General features: G+C 41.7%; 2 protein-coding genes and 2 long non-coding RNA genes across 5 annotated transcripts in view; 2 read left to right on the top strand and 2 right to left on the bottom strand.

Annotated features, from left to right (window-relative positions):
- Positions 1–4412, top strand: part of LOC123512190 (thioredoxin-like protein 4A) — an 8876-nt gene extending 4464 nt beyond the window's left edge. Inside the window, exon 2 of the mRNA XM_045268433.1 lies at positions 3845–4412. Within this exon, the coding sequence (XP_045124368.1) occupies positions 3845–4233 (389 nt within the window). The 3' untranslated portion in view covers positions 4234–4412. The remainder of the gene's footprint in view (positions 1–3844) is intronic.
- A 203-nt stretch (positions 4413–4615) lies between these two features.
- Positions 4616–13323, bottom strand: LOC123512268. Its single transcript, XM_045268552.1, has 9 exons — positions 13106–13323; positions 10882–10941; positions 10608–10748; positions 9975–10280; positions 8910–9031; positions 8424–8544; positions 7676–7816; positions 6678–6815; positions 4616–6570 (listed from the first exon to the last, which is right to left on the bottom strand). Exons 1-9 carry the CDS (start codon positions 13125–13127, stop codon positions 6170–6172), a joined length of 1452 nt encoding a protein of 483 aa, XP_045124487.1. The 5' UTR covers positions 13128–13323; the 3' UTR covers positions 4616–6169.
- Positions 13099–19862, top strand: LOC123512269. 2 transcript variants are annotated; one of them, XR_006677055.1, is made up of 6 exons: positions 13099–13168; positions 16336–16467; positions 17861–18064; positions 18564–18723; positions 18959–19180; positions 19755–19862. It is a non-coding gene; the product is annotated as an uncharacterized LOC123512269 (long non-coding RNA). The 2 variants fall into 2 exon arrangements; XR_006677054.1 differs by lacking the exon at positions 13099–13168 and adding an exon at positions 13592–13925.
- On the bottom strand, positions 18486–19862 carry LOC123512271. The gene is made up of 2 exons (XR_006677057.1): positions 19772–19862; positions 18486–19049 (listed from the first exon to the last, which is right to left on the bottom strand). It is a non-coding gene; the product is annotated as an uncharacterized LOC123512271 (long non-coding RNA).
- Positions 19863–21731: the final 1869 nt, after the last annotated feature.

The following is a 21731-nucleotide window of genomic DNA, read 5'->3' as shown; positions in this document are numbered from 1 at the left end:
ATAACCTAACGTTGGTAACCTCCAGGACAACATATCAGTGAACTAACACCTGCACATACTTATAAAACCAAATAATTCAAATCTTGAAAACGTAAACAAACCGATCCCTGACCCGCCGCTCTCTCTCAGCCATTATCTGCCTCATCTCTCACTCATTACAGGCCAGACAGGTCACAAAGTGGAGCCATAGGCCTAATCTTTCATGTCAGTTGTTGAGATATATCCGCAATTACCTGATTTGTGTGCTATGGAGGCTCAGTGAGAAGAAGCGGGCCTACCCATGACGTCACGAGCCCCAGGCTGTGACGTCATCACCAGCTCCCGCCCAAAATGCCGGTCCCAGATGCTCGACTTCCACTATTATTTATATTTGTCTCAGTTCATTTATTTCGAGTCACAAGTGCCTTTTAAGGGTTTCTAATGATAGTTCGCAGTGTTTTACGTGTCTTCCATGCTTGAGTTGAGTGAAGTACGGTGATGTAGAGGGTGTTTATGACTTGAATGGGAGGGCCAAAATACGCTAAAATTTTTACCTCCGCTATCTGTGATTTTTTATTTGAGGTTGTAGCGAAGTGTTTGTGTTTTCAAAAGATGGTTTATCATGAGAAAAGTGTGCAAGGCTCCTGAGAAGTTAAAGATGTGGACTTTAAGAATGATATGTAGTCCTGTTAATATTGTAAACAACGTCATTTTTAAATATTATTTTTCTAATAGGGCGAGTTGCCAGGTTTTGATATATCGAAATGATAGTCATAATTTTTGAAAAACGTTATCGATTCAGTTGAATGAAATTGGTGGGCTTTGAAATTGTGTTTAAGCAAGTCGAAGTTCTAATACTTTATTTAGTATATTTTTGAGCTATTTTTATTATTCCTTTTCTCGGCAATGTTTTTGTATTTTAGAAGTTAGTTTCGATTGATAACGAGTCAGAATTTTTATAACATTCGTGTCCAGCTGCCTTTTTGGGAATCCTCATTTTCAAAATGATTTGCGTAACGAATATATGTGACGTCATCAAGGAGGCCGACCCCCACCCCGGCTGGACCCAGGCCGATACCTGGCTCCAGGCCCGAGGGTGGGGTGGTGTGTGGTGTGTGTGTGTGTGTGTGTGTGTGTGTGTGTGTGTGTGTGTGTGTGTGTGTGTGTGTGTGTGTGTGTTGCCTTATCTTTCGTTATGAGGAGCCCACCAGCTGGAACCACTGACACCCAGCTCCCAGCTGGAGGGTGTTGTGAGGTGTGTGTGTGTGTGTGTGTGTGTGTGTGTGTGTGTGTGTGTGTGTCATTTTCTTTCATGTACTTAGCTTCATGGTGTGTGTGTGTGTGTGTGTGTGTGTGTGTGTGTAATTCACTATGGTCGCCCGGTAGTCACCCAGCCAGCCTTCCCATTACGGAGCAAGCTCAGAGCTCATAGAGCGATCTTCGGATAGGACTGAGACTGTGTGTGTGTGTGTGTGTGTGTGTGTGTTGCCTTATCTTTCGTTATGGGGAGCCCACCAGCTGGAACCACTGACACCCAGCTGGAGGCTGGAGGAGTGGTGGAGTGTGTGTGTGTGTGTGTGTGTGTGTGTGTGTGTGTGTGTGTGTGTGTCCTTTTCTTTCATGGTACTTAGCGTGTGTGTGTGTGTGTGTGTGTGTGTGTGTGTGTGTGTGTGTGTGTGTGTGTGTGTGTGTGATTCACTATGGTCGCCCGGTGGTCACTTAGCCAGCCTTCCCATTACGGTGTGTGCTCAGAGCACATAGACAGATCTTCGGATATGTTCAGACATGTGTCTGTGTGTGTGTGTGTGTGTGTGTGTGTGTGTTTAAATATCTAGCATTTATCATTTCTGTTTACATACACACGGCCGTCTTCATAATATATTGTGGTTCCCTTTTAAAACTGATGGGAAATTATAGCAAACTAACATGAAAAAAATCATTCGTAATGGTATGAATTGAGTGGTATGCAGCAGCAGCAGCAGCAAGTAGTAGGTAGAAATACAATGGTAAAATGCCGGCCAACTGCAGTGTTACTGCACCGCCAGACGCCAGTCCGCCAGACCGCCACCCGTCCCGGCCACCGATCCGCCGAGTGGTGCCGACACATTATTCATTCTTAGCGGTACGAAGCAGCAGAGTCCCGGCACAGAGGCTAGACGGTACAAGCGTCAAACGGTACCGGAAATGATGCCGGCACATTCAGTCGTACCAGTACAGACGCGTCTCGCCGAGCTACCGAGACCACGCCGACGCGCCAGGGCAGCCAGTCGGTACCAGTGTGGAGCGGTACCGAGAGTGAGAATAACTCAATGTTATCCATCACCGCTCGCCTTGAGCCGCCACCACGCTGTATACAATTTGCTCAGTACCGTTTTGGCTATTTACCGGTACGGAAAATTTTAACTTTACAATACCGTTAAGGCTGGTACCGGCTTCTTCCCACATCCCCCAAAACATGCTTGGAGACCTGTGAGGGAACAGGGGGGTGTTTAGGGAGGGATATAAAAGAGAAGTTAGATATTGTTGCAGAAAGTTTAAGGGAATTTCCCTTGATATTTCGAATATCTCTAACCAAACCTAATCTACCCTGTAACACCCAGCTGGGACATTAACCTGACCCAGCATAACTAACCTAGCATAACATGAGACCTCAAAAATTGTACTCTTATGGCTCATGAGTGAGGTGAAGAGATTCTCAGGGAAATGGAGGTGGATATAATTTTGTAGCATCATTAAGAAATGTATGGAGCCTCTTGTTAACATCTGTATATTGCTCTGCAAATGTTGCCGTTGCTGAATATTCCACATAGTGACTTTTTCCTGCTGAACACCGGCACTGTTTGCTTCACCTCCTTCCCCTGGTTAGCTATATTGATGAGTGACAGTGTTCCGCCATAGGAACACCTGTCGAGTCCCTTAAAGAAGTGGGAATCGTGAATGAACCTTCCATGGAATGTCATAACGGGTGGAGCTATCAGCGTTCAATGTAGACACCATGAAATACTAATAAACTGCAATCCACAGATATCAGTTATTGACCATAGGAAATCATTTCAGTGTTTACTCGTGACTAGTACAGAGCTTGCTGGACTTTGAAAATCTAGAATTTTCTGTGCTCGAATTCTATTATATCCATACTTCACATGTGCCCCCTTTTCTACCTTTCTACATGGCATGCTTGTATGTTACACACACCTGATATCTGCCTTAACTTTAGATAAGGGTACAGACAGCATTGTAGTCTGCTCATTTGAAAGGAAAAAGGTGGAGTATACAGTCCCTCATCATTCTTCCATTTTCTGTATCCCCAAACACAACAAGCTTGTGGTGGCTATGAGGGCAGGGTTTTAGGGGGAGAAAAACATGTACACTTCACCACTGCTCATCAAGGCAAGGCTTTAATCCATTAGGTCCCTGTCTGTCATTCTGTCATCTGTCAGTCTCTTGATTAGATGGCACTGAACAACATTGCAAAACTACCTAATTGAACCAGAGATGTTTAATTTCCTGGATATTCTTTTGGTTGGGTAATTACTTTCCATCAATCTCTTGGCTACACAGCTCAAACTAAAGTGGTTTTCATGTGTGCCATGGCTTGGCAACCTATTTAAACATGCCAGTACCCACACCATATACAATGCAAGAGCTGTGTTGCCAGACAGCCATGATTGCCATGCTTGGGCTGACTTTTATGTATTAGTCTCTAGAGCTGCCAGAAGCTCCTCTGTTTATTTCACTCTTATTTATGTATAGCTATATGTATTAAAAGCTTTTTTAATGTGTATATATATTAAAAGCAACACATATACCTAATCATTACCTTTTGTCACTGACTGTCATGGCCTGGGACATCTTACATTGCAAGTGTTGGTGTTGAGAGTAACCACTCGCTCTTGCCGGCAGGTGATTCGCTTTGGTCATGACTGGGACCCAACCTGCATGAAGATGGATGAAGTTCTGTACAACATTGCTGAGAAGGTGAAGAATTTTGCTGTCATCTACCTGGTGGATATTACTGAGGTGCCGGACTTCAACAAGATGTACGAGTTGTACGACCCTTGCACCTGCATGTTTTTCTTCAGGAACAAGCACATCATGATTGATCTGGGCACTGGTAACAACAACAAAATCAACTGGGCTCTAGAAGACAAGCAAGAGATGATTGACATAATTGAGACAGTATATCGTGGTGCAAGAAAAGGACGAGGTCTGGTGGTGTCGCCCAAAGACTATTCCACCAAGTACAGATACTGAACCTTCACCTGCAGCCTCACATTAATTGGCCGGCTGGCTGGTGTCTTGGTAGGTTCTCTCTCCTGTTTGTCTGTACTGGTCTTGAGGCTTGGTGTCTTCAGGGTCTGTCTTCACTTTGATACTGAACACTACTGCCAGGATTTTATCTATAGATTTTATAATAAATTGTGTGAAATGTCTAACTGTGGGAGATTTATTCAACCATTGGTGGGCTAGGTTAAGGAATTTTGGGAAACATTTGAAACTGAAAGAATATGTTTAGTTTTTATGTGTTATTGATTTCTTTTATGTTTAGTCCCTTTAGCTTAGTTAATTCTGGGAAAATATTTCTTTAGAAGTTTAAGCAGAATACGATCATTCTTTATATTGGAGACTTGGATTTAGAATATATACACATGATGAAAAATTTGAATATAAATGGATTGGTGATCAAGATAATTCTTCACTCAAGACTTCAAGAGTGTTATCAAAACCCCACAGACTCTCCCATATACTCTGGTCATCATGTATACAGTACTTGTTTTCTGTCCCTGCTGCCATGAAAGTCCCACAAGTAGGGTAAAGAATGAAAGTTAGGCACAATTCATTTCCATGGCTCAAAGCAAAGTAGAGATAGTGTCTTATAATTTAGTGATATATTCCCCAATTACATTATAGTATTACCAAGTACTAACTGTTGCCCATACAACCTCAGTGTACATGATTCACTGCTACCTCTGTTTGTTTACATCACCATTGTCTTGTTTGGCTCTTGGCTACATTTCTGAGGCAGTGTCCCACTTCCCTGTCATGGCCATCCCTTGAAGGAGTATTTGGGATTTACAGATTGACATTGCTGTTTCATCATAATTTATTCACGCTTAACTCATTGCATTACTGTAGGTATGGTCTTTAATCCTCCATTTATGTCAGTCACATCATAATCAATAACTTTACCTTCCAAAAACTTACCTCACATCACAATTTGTTGCATCTATACATTTTCCTTATGATTGTGAGTGTGCCAGTTTTGTTAACATTGCATAGATTTTATTTCATTACCCAGCATTGTGCCATACACTTCTTTCATGCATAGATATGCTGTCTCAAAAGAGCATGTCATGAATGTTGAGGTGAGTGAGAGAATCTTGAGTAGTGAGGAGGGTCATGGACTGTAATGAGACCATTGGATATTATGACATGTTTCTCCTTCAGACACCTGAGGGAGACACAAGACCCGAGGCTCAGCAACACCCACACGCCAGGTGAGTGAGACAGATGTATGGCTGGGTGTTGTGCCAGTGTGAGGAAGGACAGCTGCTTTGTTTGTACATATTACAATGGCATGGGTATAATGGTCATCACACACGCCTGACACAGGGTGCTCCTGGGTTTGAACCATTGTTGGTGTTAGCTGATCTTTGCCATTGTGTGATATCTGTAATATAGGTACAGTACATATGATGCTTGAAGGATGTAACTTGGAAGGCTTCATTTGTACTATCAAGGTTTTTATTTTTTTTCCAGTGTGAATTTTAGCATTTGTTTCATCATTCATTAACACTACATATTTGTCTCATGCATTACCATTAGTGAAAGAGCCTCCACTAGTCCTCATCTGTTACAATGGATGACAGTCATAACAACACAGATAATAATGTTCATACATGTTTGGTTTTGAAAGATCTTTCAGAAGAAATGGATGTGAAGTTCATCAGTGAACATTTTATGACTTGCTCATTGCATTAACTTTCTTGCCATGTTGTCTTGGACTTGGTGAGTGAATTATATCATTTCTTATAATTTGTTCACATGGTCACTCCATCTTCCATGTTATCACCATAATTTGCCTCTGCTCATAGTAAGATGCTAACACCAGGTCCTGCATCAGGCATGAGGTGACATATGGTCATGCATTTTTCTAATCTTATTCCCTGAGACAACTTTGCTTGAAGTCTCAGAGATGGCCTCCATTATGTATAGGCAGAATACCCATGCTCTGCCTATCATAGCCCCACTCCTCCCCTTCAGTGCCACTTCCTCTCTGGGAGTTCAGCCTGGTGGTGTGGCCATTACATTCTGCACTGGATAGAGAAATTTTGGCATGTGTGCGTGTCACCATTCCCACGTCACTGCTGATGTCCTCGTCACAGCAACCCCAGAACAGCAGAATGCCAATGCCCACAATGACCATGGCAATGAGGAGGAGACAGGCAGCATAGAGGAGGCAGGTCAGGGGTAGGCTGAGAATGGCTGCCACCACCACTGTGAACAGCTGGAACTCTGGGTCGCAGTAGCCCAAGGTGTTGAGGATGATATCTTGTCTCTCCCTCCAGCCAGCCAGCACAGACAGCAAGCCTAGTTGGGGGAGGGAACTTAGAGTGTTGGGATTAGTGCCACAAAGCTCTCTTACTCACAAATATATACACATGTGATGTAATTCATTCAGTGTTCATTATTGTTACCTAGAGGAGGCCACACTACCACAGCCACAGCCAGGATGCAGGCCATGACACGGAGGGAAGCAAACAATTTGGTGCCAAGCTTCAGGGGCAAGCAGTATATGGGGAAGAGGGTTGCTAGACATACTGTTGATATTGCTCCTGGAAAGTAGTATGTCCCATGTGAGGATGAAATCTTTGGTCCATAAAGGAAAGCTTAATAATATATAAGATAAATCTGGAGAGCAGTACATAATATTAATGGCTTCTTCCTCTACCACTGTGGTCCAGTAATATGAGCAATATAATAGCATGTAACCAAAATGACTTTGTTGAAATCCAGAGCCAGGCAGAGATGAATTAAGGTTTGCTTCCTATTGTGTCATACAAGCCTGCTCTCATTTGATCGTGGATTGGTATCACATTATAAGCTGAGGAGTTGTGACATTGCTACATGACAACCTCAGCTAGAAGACCTGAATTAGTGCAGTGTGTTACATGCACATCACACTTAACCTTGAAGTGGTCCTTGTCCTGCTGTGACTAAACACTTGTAATAAGACATAAAGATTTAAAAATGAAAGTAAATGCATGTCATCTGATCATTTATTTGATTTATTTATTGTGTGCTTATTGTCCCTATCCATAGTAGAGTTCCTAATGACACTCCCCTTTTCTTGATATTTACCTTTTCCCTCAGTGTTTGAGTTACATGGAGAGAATTGCAGAAAGTGAGAAATAGTCAAGAGATTAAGTGTAAAATGAATAATGTTTATGGTTTCATTGCAATTGAACTTGAATAAATGTCTTACATGCATTTACAAATACTGTAGTAGATTTCATATTGGTAAGGGGTTTAGAGTTCCAAAATACAGATACACATATATAGGTGAGATGTTTTTGCCCAAAAATGATGATGGTGAAAATTTGTGGGTGTTGTGATGTAACAAGGGCTTCAGCCTGAGGGTAAACCATTGTGTCTTACCATGAATTGTAGTTTAAGACTAGAGCAAGATAACTACCTTGCCACAGCAGCCAGCCGGGCACGATATAGTGTGGAGAACAGAGCCGTAGGTAGATGATGCCAATCTCTAGGATAGGGAGGGCAAGGAACATGTAGATAAGGCCAGCCAACCCACGCAGCCAGCACAGCCATGCCCAGCCTGTGTTATGAGGCAGGGAGATTAATTTAAAATGTAAGAGTTAGATCATTAGAAAGGATGGAAGGATTGCTGTCTTAGGAAAATAAAACATCCCACTTATTTTGTGGTGGATAGGTTCATGAAATGTACATTTATGTGTAGTTGTGTAGTTGATGACACACTAAGAAAATCATTGTTCAGATATATGCAGCTTTGTAAAGGCAATCATGTGTTTTCATCACTATACTAACTCAAACATTATCAAGAAAAATTACCTGAAATTAAGTATATTTTAGTCAGTACTGACTGGTTCCCTCATACTGAAAAGGCTTCCTTGAATGAAATAACTAACAAATCCATGCACGCATTGCTGCTGTTTACTACTAGGAATATTGATTGGGTGTGTAGATGCATGGATACATAAAGGAGATACAGTGACATGTCATTGCATTATTGAATAATGAAGGAAAACAAAGAATTGAAGTTCACCATAATCCATTTTTGATAATGTAATAAAGGACAGTGTCAGACAGTGATGCACTCGGTTAACTGGACGTGATTGAGATAAAGTGTCGTTAGTAACCAAATGTGTAGTTAGTGTCGACAATGGTGATAGACTGATAGCGACCTGGTGGGTGCTTGTAGCGATCCTCAAACTCTGGGGAAAGCTTTGGGATGGGAGGGGGCTTGGGGGGAAGGTTGGCATGGCCCCGCACGATGGGTTCACATGAGATGCAGCAAAACCACATCTGCATAGGAACAGAAGTCATTATTAACCACATGTATAGGTATTCATCATTAGGTAACACTGGTCATATTAGATTAGTGGTTGATGTGCTAAGAAAAGGTAAGCTGCAAGAAGCTGTCAGGTCTACATGTGGCAGTCACTATAAAATAGTTAGTTTTTCATTCATCATCCATCCATAAATGTGTGTAATATTTTAAAAGTGCCTTAATGACACCACTAACTTTCATTTACTGCTCTATTTAAGGACCAATTCCATCCTACCATTTTTTTTTTTCTGATCTAACTTTATCAAGATGATTTGAATTAGTGAATGATATATTGAGGTACAAACTGTTAATGTGATACGATTAAAGGAGACTTCTTTACCAGCAGCATGATGAGATAGAGAACATTGTAAGCAGAGTAGATAGTTTGGCAGAAGATGAGGAGTGTATGGTGGCAGGCTGGTGGAATGGCACGACTTTTTAACCCATAAATATCGATGGTTCCTGAGATAGTGTAAGAGAAGATGACATGAATATACTGTGACATTTGGAAATTTTACTATTATATATTTGCTGATTCATTTTGTTTATGTATGGAGTTTAAAGGTAAATGAATGCTAACATTGGTAAAGTAGAATTATATATGGACAATACTAAATGGAAGATGAATACAGTGTTGTTTGTTGGTGACATTGTGCCAATTATGGAAAATGGAAGGAATTGGTAAAAAAATTTAGACTTTAATATTCTTCATCAGTAATTTCAATTGGAAATATGAACAAGTGTAAGATATGACATGAATTTTCAAATGTTGGGAGTGGTGGAGAGGGGAAAGAAATGATAAAAGTAGTACTAAATGAAAGTAAAGATAACATTGGGTGGAAGAGAAAGTGTTTATGTAAAATGGGAGGACAGTGATGGGATGTTTGATATAGTGTAAGACTAAGATGGTTTATTATGACATTTTGAGGAACAGGAAGTGTTAAGGCATTGGGTTTTGCTAAGGATGTAGAGTGTCTGATGTCAGATTCGAGTGTGCAGACAAGACAGGTGACTCCTGTCTTTCCCACACTTGAGAAGCACCTAAAGAATCAAGCATGAGTATTTTTTTCTAATTGAAAAAAAATGGGCCTAGGGCAACACAAAACGAGAGAAAGGACCTACTTAGTTGCCAGTCTCGTGCAAGACCCAAGAAAGTTGGCACCGCCCCCCCCCCCCAAAAAAAAAAAAAAAAAACTGCCTTGAAACTTCCCTCTTAAATGAAGTCAAGTGTAGTTAGAGTTGCATACAAAAGTAAAAACTAGAACCTAACGCGTTCTGTGGACCAAGACGTAATATTAAGCCCAGCATGGTGCATTTTGGGGGATAAGATTGGGAGGCTATGTGGATGGATATTTTTACAGCGATTGGTTTATAGTGTGTCAGAATGTTGGGTTAAGGAACACACCGAGGAGAGTGAGCGGCAGGACCAGCGAGGTGCATAGGGCGGTGAAGGTTCGCGCCACCACACACCACATCGCCTCAGCCTGTCCGCTCACGGCTCGTTCGTCGGGAATAAAGCCGAACGTCTTTCTCCGCACGTTGTCCACGCTGAGGCTTTTGTATACGCGGTGTTCCTTGCGGTACAGGAAAGATTTTTTCTTGTTCCTTCTGCCTCGCTGTCGTAGCCTCGCCCTGTACAACCTGTACTGCAGTTGTTCTGTCACGTCAGCCCCGAGACCCAACCCGAACACTGCCACCACCTGCGCCGCTCCTGCAGGGAAGGAATTATTATGTTGTAATAACAAGCCCTCTTGGTGCTGCTGTCCCAGAAGCGTTTGGATCTGATGGGTCTAATAGAATGGTTGATGATCGTAGGAATTAAACGTAAGTCGATTGTAAGCCATGTGCTTAATTATTAGCTCATTGTTAAAGTTTTTGACTGTCTTTGAAGGACGCTGCATTAGGCATGATCACACCCCTTCTACACTGACAGCGGCCATTCCAGCAAGCTAAACAACCGAGTCGTGCTGGTTAACATTTAATCATTAAGTACTACATTATTGGGTGTTGGTGGTGTTAGTGGTGGGGACAGCAGTACCATGCATGGCCAGTCCGAAGGGTACGCGTGGGTGGAGGAGGCAGCGGTCGTGGTAGACTGCCGACACCGCCACACTGGCTACCGCCACGCCAATGTTGAGGGCTCCTGCTGCTGCTACAGTCACTTCGCGCCACCGCCACTCTGAGGAGGCGGCCAGGTTTATTTATAAGAAGTGATTGTGCTGCTGATGATCTCAATAATGGACCTTGGCACACTATCTCATTAATTAACCAATGAGTCTTGTTAGAGTGAATGTCCCGTGGCCTATACTTACTAATGCAGGGCAGCCAACACGCCCGTGCTGGATTCGGAGGAACCTCCCTGGGGCGCCGCCCTGGGGGGTGAACATCAGTTTTTACTGGGAATGGGTGTGTGTGTACTGCGTAGTTACACAACAGTATTTACATGCAGTTAGTGTTGCGTTTTGTCTTTATATGAGTAGTTGTCGAAGTAGGAAATGACCTGTTGTGTCTGGGATGGATTTTGTGGGCATTTTTGGATGTTGTGTTTTGAGCGTGTTTTAATGTGTTTTGTCCCCACACGCCTTTCAATAACCTAACATAAAACACCCGCACCTCACGAGACCATACGGTAACAAACGGCTAACATTATTAGATATGTTACACCAGTAAGGGGCTGTTACGCTCCAGATATTGCACGCAGCAGTGAAAAAAGCTTTTATGAACACTAACTTCACTGCAGGTGCTGGATCGCTTCACCTGCCGGCTAACACGAACCAGCATACTGGTGCAGGTACTATCTATCACTATACTCGACTAGAATGGTGGTATTCTTAAAATTCTCTCTCTCTCTCTCTCTCTCTCTCTCTCTCTCTCTCTCTCTCTCTCTCTCTCTCTCTCTCTCTCTCTCTCTCTCTCAATAGTTACACAGGTTATTTATTTTATTTTATTTATTTATTGTTTTTGCGTTCTATTGACATGCCAACAATTAAGATTTCTACATTTCTAGAGATGTCACTGGATGAAAAGAACTATGTTGGTGCCGATTTAGCGTGTTGTCTACCACTATAGCGCGGCTTACCTACCTATTGGGGTGCGGTCTACCTCATGTTACTTGACCCAACCCTTTCTGAAAGCATTACTGGACCGTACTGAAGGGTGCTTAACCCAACCCATACTCGACTTCACTTGTTTAATTAACCTCTTGAACCATATAGAAATTCAAAGAGCGAAATCTTATCTTCCTGGAGGAGAAAGAGCATGGGAATGGGTGGTAGAGGAAGTCAGTGTTTATTTATTTATTTATTTATTTATTTTTATTTTTTTTTTGGCTTATAGCGACTGTAATCATACTTGGAGCATATGTGGGAGGTACTTGTTAAACTTCCGCCCGTTAGTGGCGCAGGCAAATTTATTTATAGTGGTACCCATATCAGGGCCCATATCACCATCTAAGCGCATCATTGGTGTAACCATCTATAAGCTGGGTATCATGGTGACTTTAAACCACTCGACAAATGGCATAGCTTCAAAGCGGTATGTATGTGTTGCGGCGCCTTATTCTAAATCATCCATCCATCCATTAAAGCGGTATGTGGTGAGATTCGGACCTACGCGTAGAGGTCTGCCCGATCCCACGCTCACCACCTTAGTCCATTACGCCACCGCCTTCTCTCTTCTTGCTTGCTTTACTTCCTTTGTTCACTTTTCTTTCTTCCTTTGTTTATTTTTCTGTGTTAACCACCTGAGTACCGTGACGCGTTTCTATATTAATTCTGCTTAATATTTGAGGGTTTTATACAGCTTGGGAAACTTGTGGGAGGATTAAAATAGTGAGAACTGTGGCCATTAATCTTCTGATCTCCATGGACCCTTCTAGTGACAATAGAATAGTCTAATCGTACACAAATCTCAAGGTAAAAATATGTTCCAATACTGAAGGGGTTAATGTTTATCCTCCTTTCCCTTCCTCTTTCTTCCTACTTCACACTACGAGAACAATTACGAAAAATTATAGTGTGTGTGTGTGTGTGTGTGTGTGTGTGTGTGCGCGCGCGCGCGTGGGTGCGTGCGTGCATGCGTGCTCGCTGTAACAATCAGACTAGAGCATCATTAGTGGCTAAAGTGGCTGTTAATTAGTTACCGCCGTGTGGTGCCAGTGAGTTGACGTTAGTGGGGAACTAATTAGTTAATAGTGAACATTTCTCTGAAATATTACCTGAAATCGTGAGTCATTTCCTTTCCTACACACCAAAAGAAACGTGAAGCTCGCATGCAGTATTTACTGGAAAAGTGAAAGTGCTGGATAATATGTCCTTATCGTGCGGAACTGTTCGAGTCGAAGGCACTCAGTGAATTGAAATACTCAGTAGTTGATAATATATTATAAGTTTTTTGAAGATAATGATACACTTATGACAATTCATGACGGTGCTTGCCTAGGTTGGGATATTAGCCCGAGAGAGAGAGAGAGGTGTGTGTGTGTGTGTGTGTGTGTGTGTGTGTGTGTGTGTGTGTTAGTCAATCAGTCAGTCTTACCAGGACGGTAGACAACGGGCATTGCAGTGTGTGCTGTGCAGGGAAGACGAGAGCTGGCCTGTGGTGCGTATTAGCCGCCGTGTGACTGACTGCGGCATTAACAGTGAGGGGCCGAGGGCGAACAATCAGTGCATGCATGATATCAGAGGTTTGTCGCTGAGCAGATCGCCATGCATAGCGCAGGGGATAACTCGTGCTCCCAGCTGATGGCCTCATTGATTGCAAGAACAGCTGTGTGTGGTGTCAGTGGCCTCGTGGTCATGAAGCTTGGCCAGCCCTCGCCGCGTCTGTTATTTAGTTACGTCACTTACCCGACCTATGCAGCGTCTTCGCAATAATGAGAGAGAGAGAGAGAGAGATGAATACATACGTAGCTACTATATCCTATATTCACTTGAGCCAAACAAACTTGGAGGATATGTAAGGGAGAAAAATGGACAAATAAGAAACAAAAATAACTAAATAGATGATATTCAAGCACAAACAATCCTGAGTACCAAGGAACCACGTCAATATCGAACTACCTAACAAGACACGCTCGTTCACGTCAGCCTACCATCACTGACCAATCAGAGTGAAGAAGCGAAGGAATCAACCAATCAGGAAGCAGGAAGGGAATGAGAGGGAGGCAGAAGGGGACAGGAAGTAGAAGGAAGGAATTCAGTCACTTTCAGGATAGCAAGGAAGGACGACGCATGGAGGAATATAAATTCTTAACGCGTGTACTTGTTGGCATAGTAAAGAATAAATAAGGACGTAGACGAGGTGAGAGAGGAAGAAGGGAGGAATTGAAAAAGGGAAGAGAAGAATCTGGATCAAGGTATTTATATTCCTAATCAGCTATTTATATACGTTTTTTTTTTTCGTTTCTCGTGTTTGTCATATGAATTATTTTGTTTTGAGTGATTAGGAAGAGAAGGAAGATATTGATTGCTTAGTTACTTGATCAATTCTTGTTTTCTTGTTAATTTTTTCTTCGTCTGTGTGCGTTTAAGAAAGTGTTTTTAATGTGAGAGTTGAGAAGGAATGGAGGGTGGGAGTAAGAGGAGGAAGAGGAATGAAGGGTTCTAGATCTGAGAGGTGCGTAATAATGATATAATAATGATGATAATAATAATAATAAACGTCCTATATCGACATACTCATAGGCTACTCGAGAGCTGAAAATATACTCTTACGGAAGAGAAAGTATTCTAATATAACAAATTTGAAATAACAAAATTAAAATTGTGTGTGTGTGTGTGTGTTTCACTGTTTGATCTGCTGCAGTCTCTGACGAGACAGCCAGACGTTACCCTACGGAACGAGCTCAGAGCTCATTATTTCCGATCTTCGGATAGGCCTGAGACCAGGCACACACCACACACCGGGACAACAAGGTCACAACTCCTCGATTTACATCCCGTACCTACTCACTGCTAGGTGAACAGGGGCTACACGTGAAAGGAGACACACCCAAATATCTCCACCCGGCCGGGGAATCGAACCCCGGTCCTCTGGCATGTGAAGCCAGCGCTCTAACCACTGAGCTACCGGGCGTGTGTGTGTGTGTGTGATTCATCTCGGTCGCCTGCTGGTCACCCAGCCAGTCTTCCCCATAACGGATCAAGCTCAGAGCTCATAGACCGATCTTCGGATAGGACTGAGACCACATAACACGCTCCACACACCGGGAAAGCGAGGCCACAACCGTACCTATTTACTGCTAGGTGAACAGGGGCCACACATTAAGAGACTTGCCCATTTGCCTCGCCGCTTACCGGGATTCGAACCCAGCCCTCTCGATTGTGAGTCGAGCGTGCTAACCATTACACTACACTGTGTGTGTGTGTGTGTGTGTGTGTGTGTGTGTGTGTGTGTGTGTGTGTGAACCTGCGGTGGTAGTGTAATGTTGGCTGGTGTTGGTATTGGTGTTGGTGCAGGCTTCTGTTGGTTGCCTATGAAAAGGAAAGCCTTGTATTTCTAAGAGCGTTAGGTTCTGACAAGGACTTTTCAAACGCCACAGCACGGAGATGAGCACTGAGGCCATGCGCCCATTATATCCCAATCCAACCCAACGCCAACCTAAATAAGGGCAACGCAATCTCATATGACCTATTATACGCCAACCAAACCCTAACTTAAGTTAAAAAAAAAAAAACGAACCTAACCTAACCTAAGTTTCCGTCAACTTAATCCTGTCGAACCTAAACTAAATCGACATTTTAGAGAAGAAAATCAGAGGAGAGGGAGAAAGTTACCTATAGGGGGAACTTGAATAATACGATTAGTGATGCATTTTTTTATTCATTTTCATTTATTTATTTTATTTATTAACTAACGTTATATAGTTATCCGCCTGTCAATATTAAGTCTTTTGTCATTATTTTCGTTCCTTTACCTTTTTTGTATTAATCCAATCAGCACCGTAACGCATCTCCATATTCATTTTGCTGACTACTTGGTGATTTTTATACGGCTTTAGAGACTTATGTGAGGTTGAAATAGTGAAGACTCTGGCCATTAATTTCCTGACCTCCATAGACCCTTCCTAATGTAAATAAATCGTCGAATCATACTTAAAACTCATGATGATAATGCGTCTCAGTACTAAAGGGGTTCAATTTTGCTCCCCGCGTCTCCACAGAACAGCGGCGCAGCAAAACATCCACGTCTCTCTTGACCCATCTTTTTTTAGGGCTTCGTTTTTTTTTTTTTTTTTGTATATCCTCTCTCTCTCTCTCTCTCTCTCTCTCTCTGGCGGTAATCACATCACTGTAGTCTCTCCCAGGAAGCACAGTCCCTAGGCTCGCTGCAGCTTCTACAGCCGGTTCTAGGTCTGAGAAGTGGTGGGACTCTACGGCGCGGATTGAACGTCGCTAAATTGCTCCTGCGACGTTCAGTCCGTTTTGTTAGCGGACCGAGCGACAAATAAGCTGCCTGAGACCCCAATGCACCACACTTCCTACCAGGTGTCTTAATCCTTTAATTGCTCACACACACGTGCTCGCTGCATCTACACTCCATAGAAATGCGGTATGTAAGCAATTAAAGGATTAAGACGACCTGGTAGGAAGTGTAGTGCATTGGGGTTTCAGGCAGCTTAATAAGTTTACTACCTGCACCCTCTCGATGTTCGGTCCGCTAACAAAACGGACTGATCAAAATAAGATTACTGGTGACAATTTCACACCACTAATAAGCAAATGGTGAATTTTGGAGTACCATTAATGACAAGAGACTTTCCTCAGTTGCCACAGACGAACCTGAACTATTGGGTGGAGGAAGATGACAGGGCAGCATGCAGAATCCTTGTCACACAGGCCAGGAGGATCTTGGGCAACTCCTTAGCAAAACGTGTGGTGAGGCAGCGTGGCGAGATGGTAAGTGTGGCTGATATTGTGTCGTGCTGTGTGGCTGTGGTGGAGGTCTCGTCTTGTTTTGAATGAAAAAAGTTTGTCAAGGGAAGAGTATTGTTATACAAGAGTTTCAAGAGTTTACTTCACTTGTATATAATTTTTCTTTTGCTTTTCTGTTTTATTTATCTAGTGAAAAAAAAATGCCTACTTGTATATAATTTTTCTTTTGCTTTTTTGTTTTCTCTCTTATCAGTGAAAAAAATTGCCAAGGGAAAAGTATTATTAGACAGTTTAGAGCCAATTTACTACACTTTTACTTGTTTTCTCGTGCTTTACTCTTGATCTTCTCTTATCTATTTTTATCAGTTTCCTTCATTCCTCTTACCCATTCTCCTCACACTCTCATTGTTTCTTTCAAGGACATTTCTTTCTCTGTTCCTCCATAGATTAAGTTTTTGTAAATGTTTCACTGTTACTGTCAAAACTGATGGCTAATTTCTCCCGTAGTGTTAATGTGTTCTATCCCAGATGAAAACAGCAAAACTCCTTTCTTTATTATCAAAACACAACACTTCATTAAAACTGTCCTTGCTTCCCTTCACCAGTTATATCCACCTTGATCATCTCTACTACACCTACCTGTCTTCTTTCACCCACTCAGGTACAACACCAAAGCAAACCTAAATTCTTCTCCAAAACAACTCTACCTTTCAATCAGAACAATAACACATGCCATTTAAGAAACCCTACTTTCCTTTAAACACTCCTTCCCTGTTTTTACTTCTAGATACACCAAAATAGTTATTTTTTCCCATAAAAAATATATACACTCTTTTCAACCAGAACAAAAACACTCCATTTAACGAACCTTACTTCCTTTTACTTTACTCCTACATACACTAACAAATTTAAATTCTCCAAAACAAAACTATAATTTAAATACTATATCTTCTCTCAACCAGAACAATAACACACTTCATTAAACATTACTTCTCTTTAAATCCTCCTTCCATTAGCTTTATTCCTAGACACTTTAAGACAAATTCTTTCTCCAAAACAAACCTAACCAAAAAAATCACTTATACTTTCTCTCAGCCAGAACAATAACTCGCTCCATTTAACATTACTTCCCTTTGAATCCTCCTTCCCTTAGCTTTATTCCAACTCCACACCACTGCAACACCAAAACTTAAATTCTTCCCAAAAGCAAAATCCCCCAAAACATACTTGCACTCAACTAGAACACAACACATCAACTAAAACTATCCTTCCATCTAAACCTACCTTCCTTGCCTCCATCCAGATACAACCCAAAATTGCCTTAAATTCTTTATAAACAAAACCCCAGACCTAAATAAACTACCAGAACACAAGTAACCTCACTTCCTTTAAACTTACCTTTCTTACCTCCTCCCAGATACAACAGCAGTACAGACCTCAATATGCTGGGAAACCACTAGATCTCCCATGCCAACAGCCAACCAAGGGCAGGGTGAACAGGCTTGGTGCAGGCTGAGGAAGAGTTCCATCTCTACTCCTCTGAGGTGCACCAAGCTAATAGTGTCTTCCTTGTCCCCAAGATCATAAGAATTCCACTGGAGTGTGTGTTCTTCAGTACAAGGTGAGGCAGTGAGTGGGAGAGGGAGATGGGGAAACATTTGAAATGTTTCCCATTTTATTATCTTGTATATGTATCTAGACTTGTTGTTATTAGGGATTGTTTGGTGTTATATGCATGAATTTTGAGAGGAGAGTGATTGTCAGGGAGTTATTGCATGAATTTTGAGAGGAGAGTGATTGTCAGGGAGTTATGTTATGGGAGTTTATTGTGAACTAGAGAGAAAACAAGATCAATAAATTAAAGTAAAAATGATATATAATAATTATTATTCTAAATATTAATTATTATTATCATTCTAGAGTTTCGTTTGATAAAGTATAAAGCAAGAGAAAAAATTATATTGAAACGAAACTCATTCTCTCTAAATTTTATTTAAATTATAATAATTTTCCTCTTACTTTGCTTCTATTAATTCCCTTTATTCCACTTACCTCCTTGTATCCAATTCCCTTTATTCCTTCCTTATTGACCCCTTACCTGCATCCTTCCCTCATCCCAGGCACACTGTGACAAGAAAAGTGTTGGCAGTGCTTTAGCTGAAAGAATGAGTGTGCTGTCCTGCTGCTTACTCACTGCTGCTATGGCCACCCTGGAGAGACTAAGCATATTGACACGGGACCACCACAGTGACTTATCCATAGAGCACCTCACAGCATTGGGTAAGAGAGTGATGCACTTAACACCACACTTCACCAAGGTGGTGAAAGGAGGGATTGGTAGAGACTATTATTTTTCCCCATAAATATAGATTTTATCAATTTTCTCTCCAACACACAGCACTCAGATAAAACTATTACTTTCCCTCCTAACCTTTCAGTGTTTTCCCTCCAAACATTACAATTCTCTTCTGTTTTCCTCCAAGATTTAGCATTACAATTTTTTACACTTTCCCAGGTGTGTTGACCTGATGATCCTTTCCACCTCAGCAGTGTTAACACGAAGTTGTAGGATCTTCCTGAGCAGCATTGACCTCCACTCCAGGACACTGGAAGTCAAACCCCACCAGTAATCTCTTGGCAATGGCTTTTTATGACAGTTACAGCAATAAACTTACTTGACTTCTGCTATGACAAGAATCTCAATTATAGATATGTTATCTATATAAGTTTAGTGGAGGTAAGTTAAAGAAAGGGAATGAATATTCACTACCTTTCAAACATGTACAAATGGCTCCTTACTTCATGAAGCAGCCTTCCTACTTCAATTAGTACATATGGCTCCTTAGTACATGAAGCAGCCTTCCTACTTCAATTATTAATCATATAATACTGTTATTGTTAGTAGTAGTATTACCATAAAATATTTTAAGATCATTCCTGGCCTTCCTACCTCTATTAATATAATCATAATATTGTTACTAGTGTTAGTAGTACCATCATAGTATATTTTAAGATCACTTCTGGTAAAAATCTTCTTATCAAATCCTATATTTATGATTTCTCTATATCCTTACCCTAATTCTTCCATTATCATTTTTACTTGCTGTCAATAAAGTGGATCATTATTTCTTGGACCAAAAGAAGTAATGTTCTTATGAGCTTAACAAATCATGTCATATTTTTCATAGTGATTATGAATATATGACAAAAAAAGATCATCATATTACGACAGAAAACAATTTGATCGAGTAAAAATCAATGTCCAAGAAACTGCAAATGTCGTGTAGTTTGACTCATGAACTTCTCTTTAGTCAGCTGAGTCACGTACCTGGTCTTCCCTACTGAGTGCGGCCGTTAGTAGGGTCTATAGGCATCCTTGGGTCGCTTGAGCTGAACCTTTAGGCGCTTCATGCCGATCTTTTTTTTTTTTTTTTTTTTTTACATTACAAGGGCACTGGCCAAGGGAAAACAAAGTGTTGGAAAAAAAATCCCGCTGGTTGCCAGGCCCTGTTAAGAGGAAAGTAGGAGAAGAGAAAAACAAAAAATCTAAAAGGAGGGTCCAGTTAACGTAAGAGGTGTCTTGACACTCCTCTTTTGAAAGAGTTTAAGTCATAGGCAGGTGGAAATACAGACACAGGTAGAGAGTTCCAGAGTTTACCAGTGTAGGGAATGAAGGAGTGAAGATACTGGTTAACTCTTGCATTAGGAAGATGGACAGAATAGGGATGAGAAGAAGTAGAGAGTCTTGTGCAGCGAGGCCGCAGGAGGGGAAGGCATGCAGTTAGCAAGTTCAGAAGAGCAGACAGCATGAAAACAGCGGTAGAAGACAGATAAAGATGCAACATTGCGGCGGTGACTTAAAGAATCAAGACAGTCAGTTAGAGGAGAAGAGTTGATAAGACGAAAAGCTTTAGATTCCACCTTGTTTAGTAAAGCTGTGTGTGTGGATCCCCCCCAGACATGAGAGCCATACTCCATACACGGGCGGATAAGGCCCTGTACAGAGCAAGCAGCTGGGAGGGAGAGAAAATGGACGAAGACGCCACAGGACACCTAACTTCTTGGAAGCTGATTTAGCAAGAGTAGAGATGTGAAATTTCCAGTTTAGATTTTTAGTGAAGGATAGACCGAGTGTGTTTAATGTAGAGGAGAGGGAAGTTGAGTGTTATTGAAGAAGAGAGGATAGTTGTCTGGAAGGTTATGTCGAGTAGATAGTTGTAGAAATTGAGTTTTTGAGGCATTGAACAAAACCAGGTTTTCTCTGCCCCAATCAGAAACAAGTGAAAGATCAGAAGTTAGGCGTCCTATAGCATCTCGCCTTGAGTCATTTAATTGTTGTTGGGTTGGGCGTCTGTTGAACGCTGTTGAATAATGCAAGGTGGTATCATCAGCATAGGAGTGGATAGGGCATTGAGTCAGATTTAGGAGATCATTGATGAATAATAGAAAGAGAGTGGGTGATAGGACAGAACCCTGTGGAACACCACTGTTGATAGTTTTAGAGGAAGAACAGTGACCGTCTACTACAGCAGCAATAGAACGATCGGAAAGGAAACTGGAGATGAAGGTACAGAGAGAAGGATAGAATCCGTAGGAGGGTAGTTTAGAAATTAAAGATTTGTGCCAGACTCTATCGAAGGCTTTCGATATGTCAAGGCCGACAGCAAAGGTTTCACCGAAGTCCCTAAAAGAGGATGACCAAGATTCAGTTAGGAAAGTAAGAAGATCACCAGTAGATCTGCCTTTACGGAAACCATACTGGCAATCAGAGAGAAGGTTGTGAGCTGATAGATGCCTCATTATCTTCCTATTAAGGATAGACTCAAAGGCTTTAGAAAGGCAGGAAATCAAAGCTATAGGGCGGTAGTTAGAAGGATTGGAGTGGTCACCTTTTTTAGGGACAGGTTGAATGTGAGCAAACTTCCAGCAAGAAGGATAAATAGAAGTAGAGAGACACAGATGAAAGAGTTTGACCAGGCAGTGAGCGAGTTCGGAAGCACAGTTTTTGAGAACAACAGGAGGGACTCCATCCGGACCGTAAGCCTTCCGAGAATCAAGGCCAGAGAGGGCCAGGAAAACGTCTTTATAAAGAATTTTAATTTTAGGGATGAAGTAGTCAGAGGGTGGAGGAGTAGGAGGAATATGCCCAGAATCATCCAAAGTTGAGTTGGTAGCAAAGGTTTGAGCGAAGAGTTCAGCTTTAGAAAAGAAGAGACAGCTGTAGAGCCATCTGGATGAAGTAAAGGAGGGAAAGACGAAGAAGTAAAGTTGTTAGAGATATTATTGGC

This window comes from Portunus trituberculatus, chromosome 33 (genome assembly GCF_017591435.1).
Source record: "Portunus trituberculatus isolate SZX2019 chromosome 33, ASM1759143v1, whole genome shotgun sequence".
In the NCBI taxonomy this organism is placed as follows: domain Eukaryota; kingdom Metazoa; phylum Arthropoda; class Malacostraca; order Decapoda; family Portunidae; genus Portunus; species Portunus trituberculatus.
Note: the sequence above shows the minus strand (reverse complement) of the source record. Positions and strands in the feature narration are given on the sequence as shown.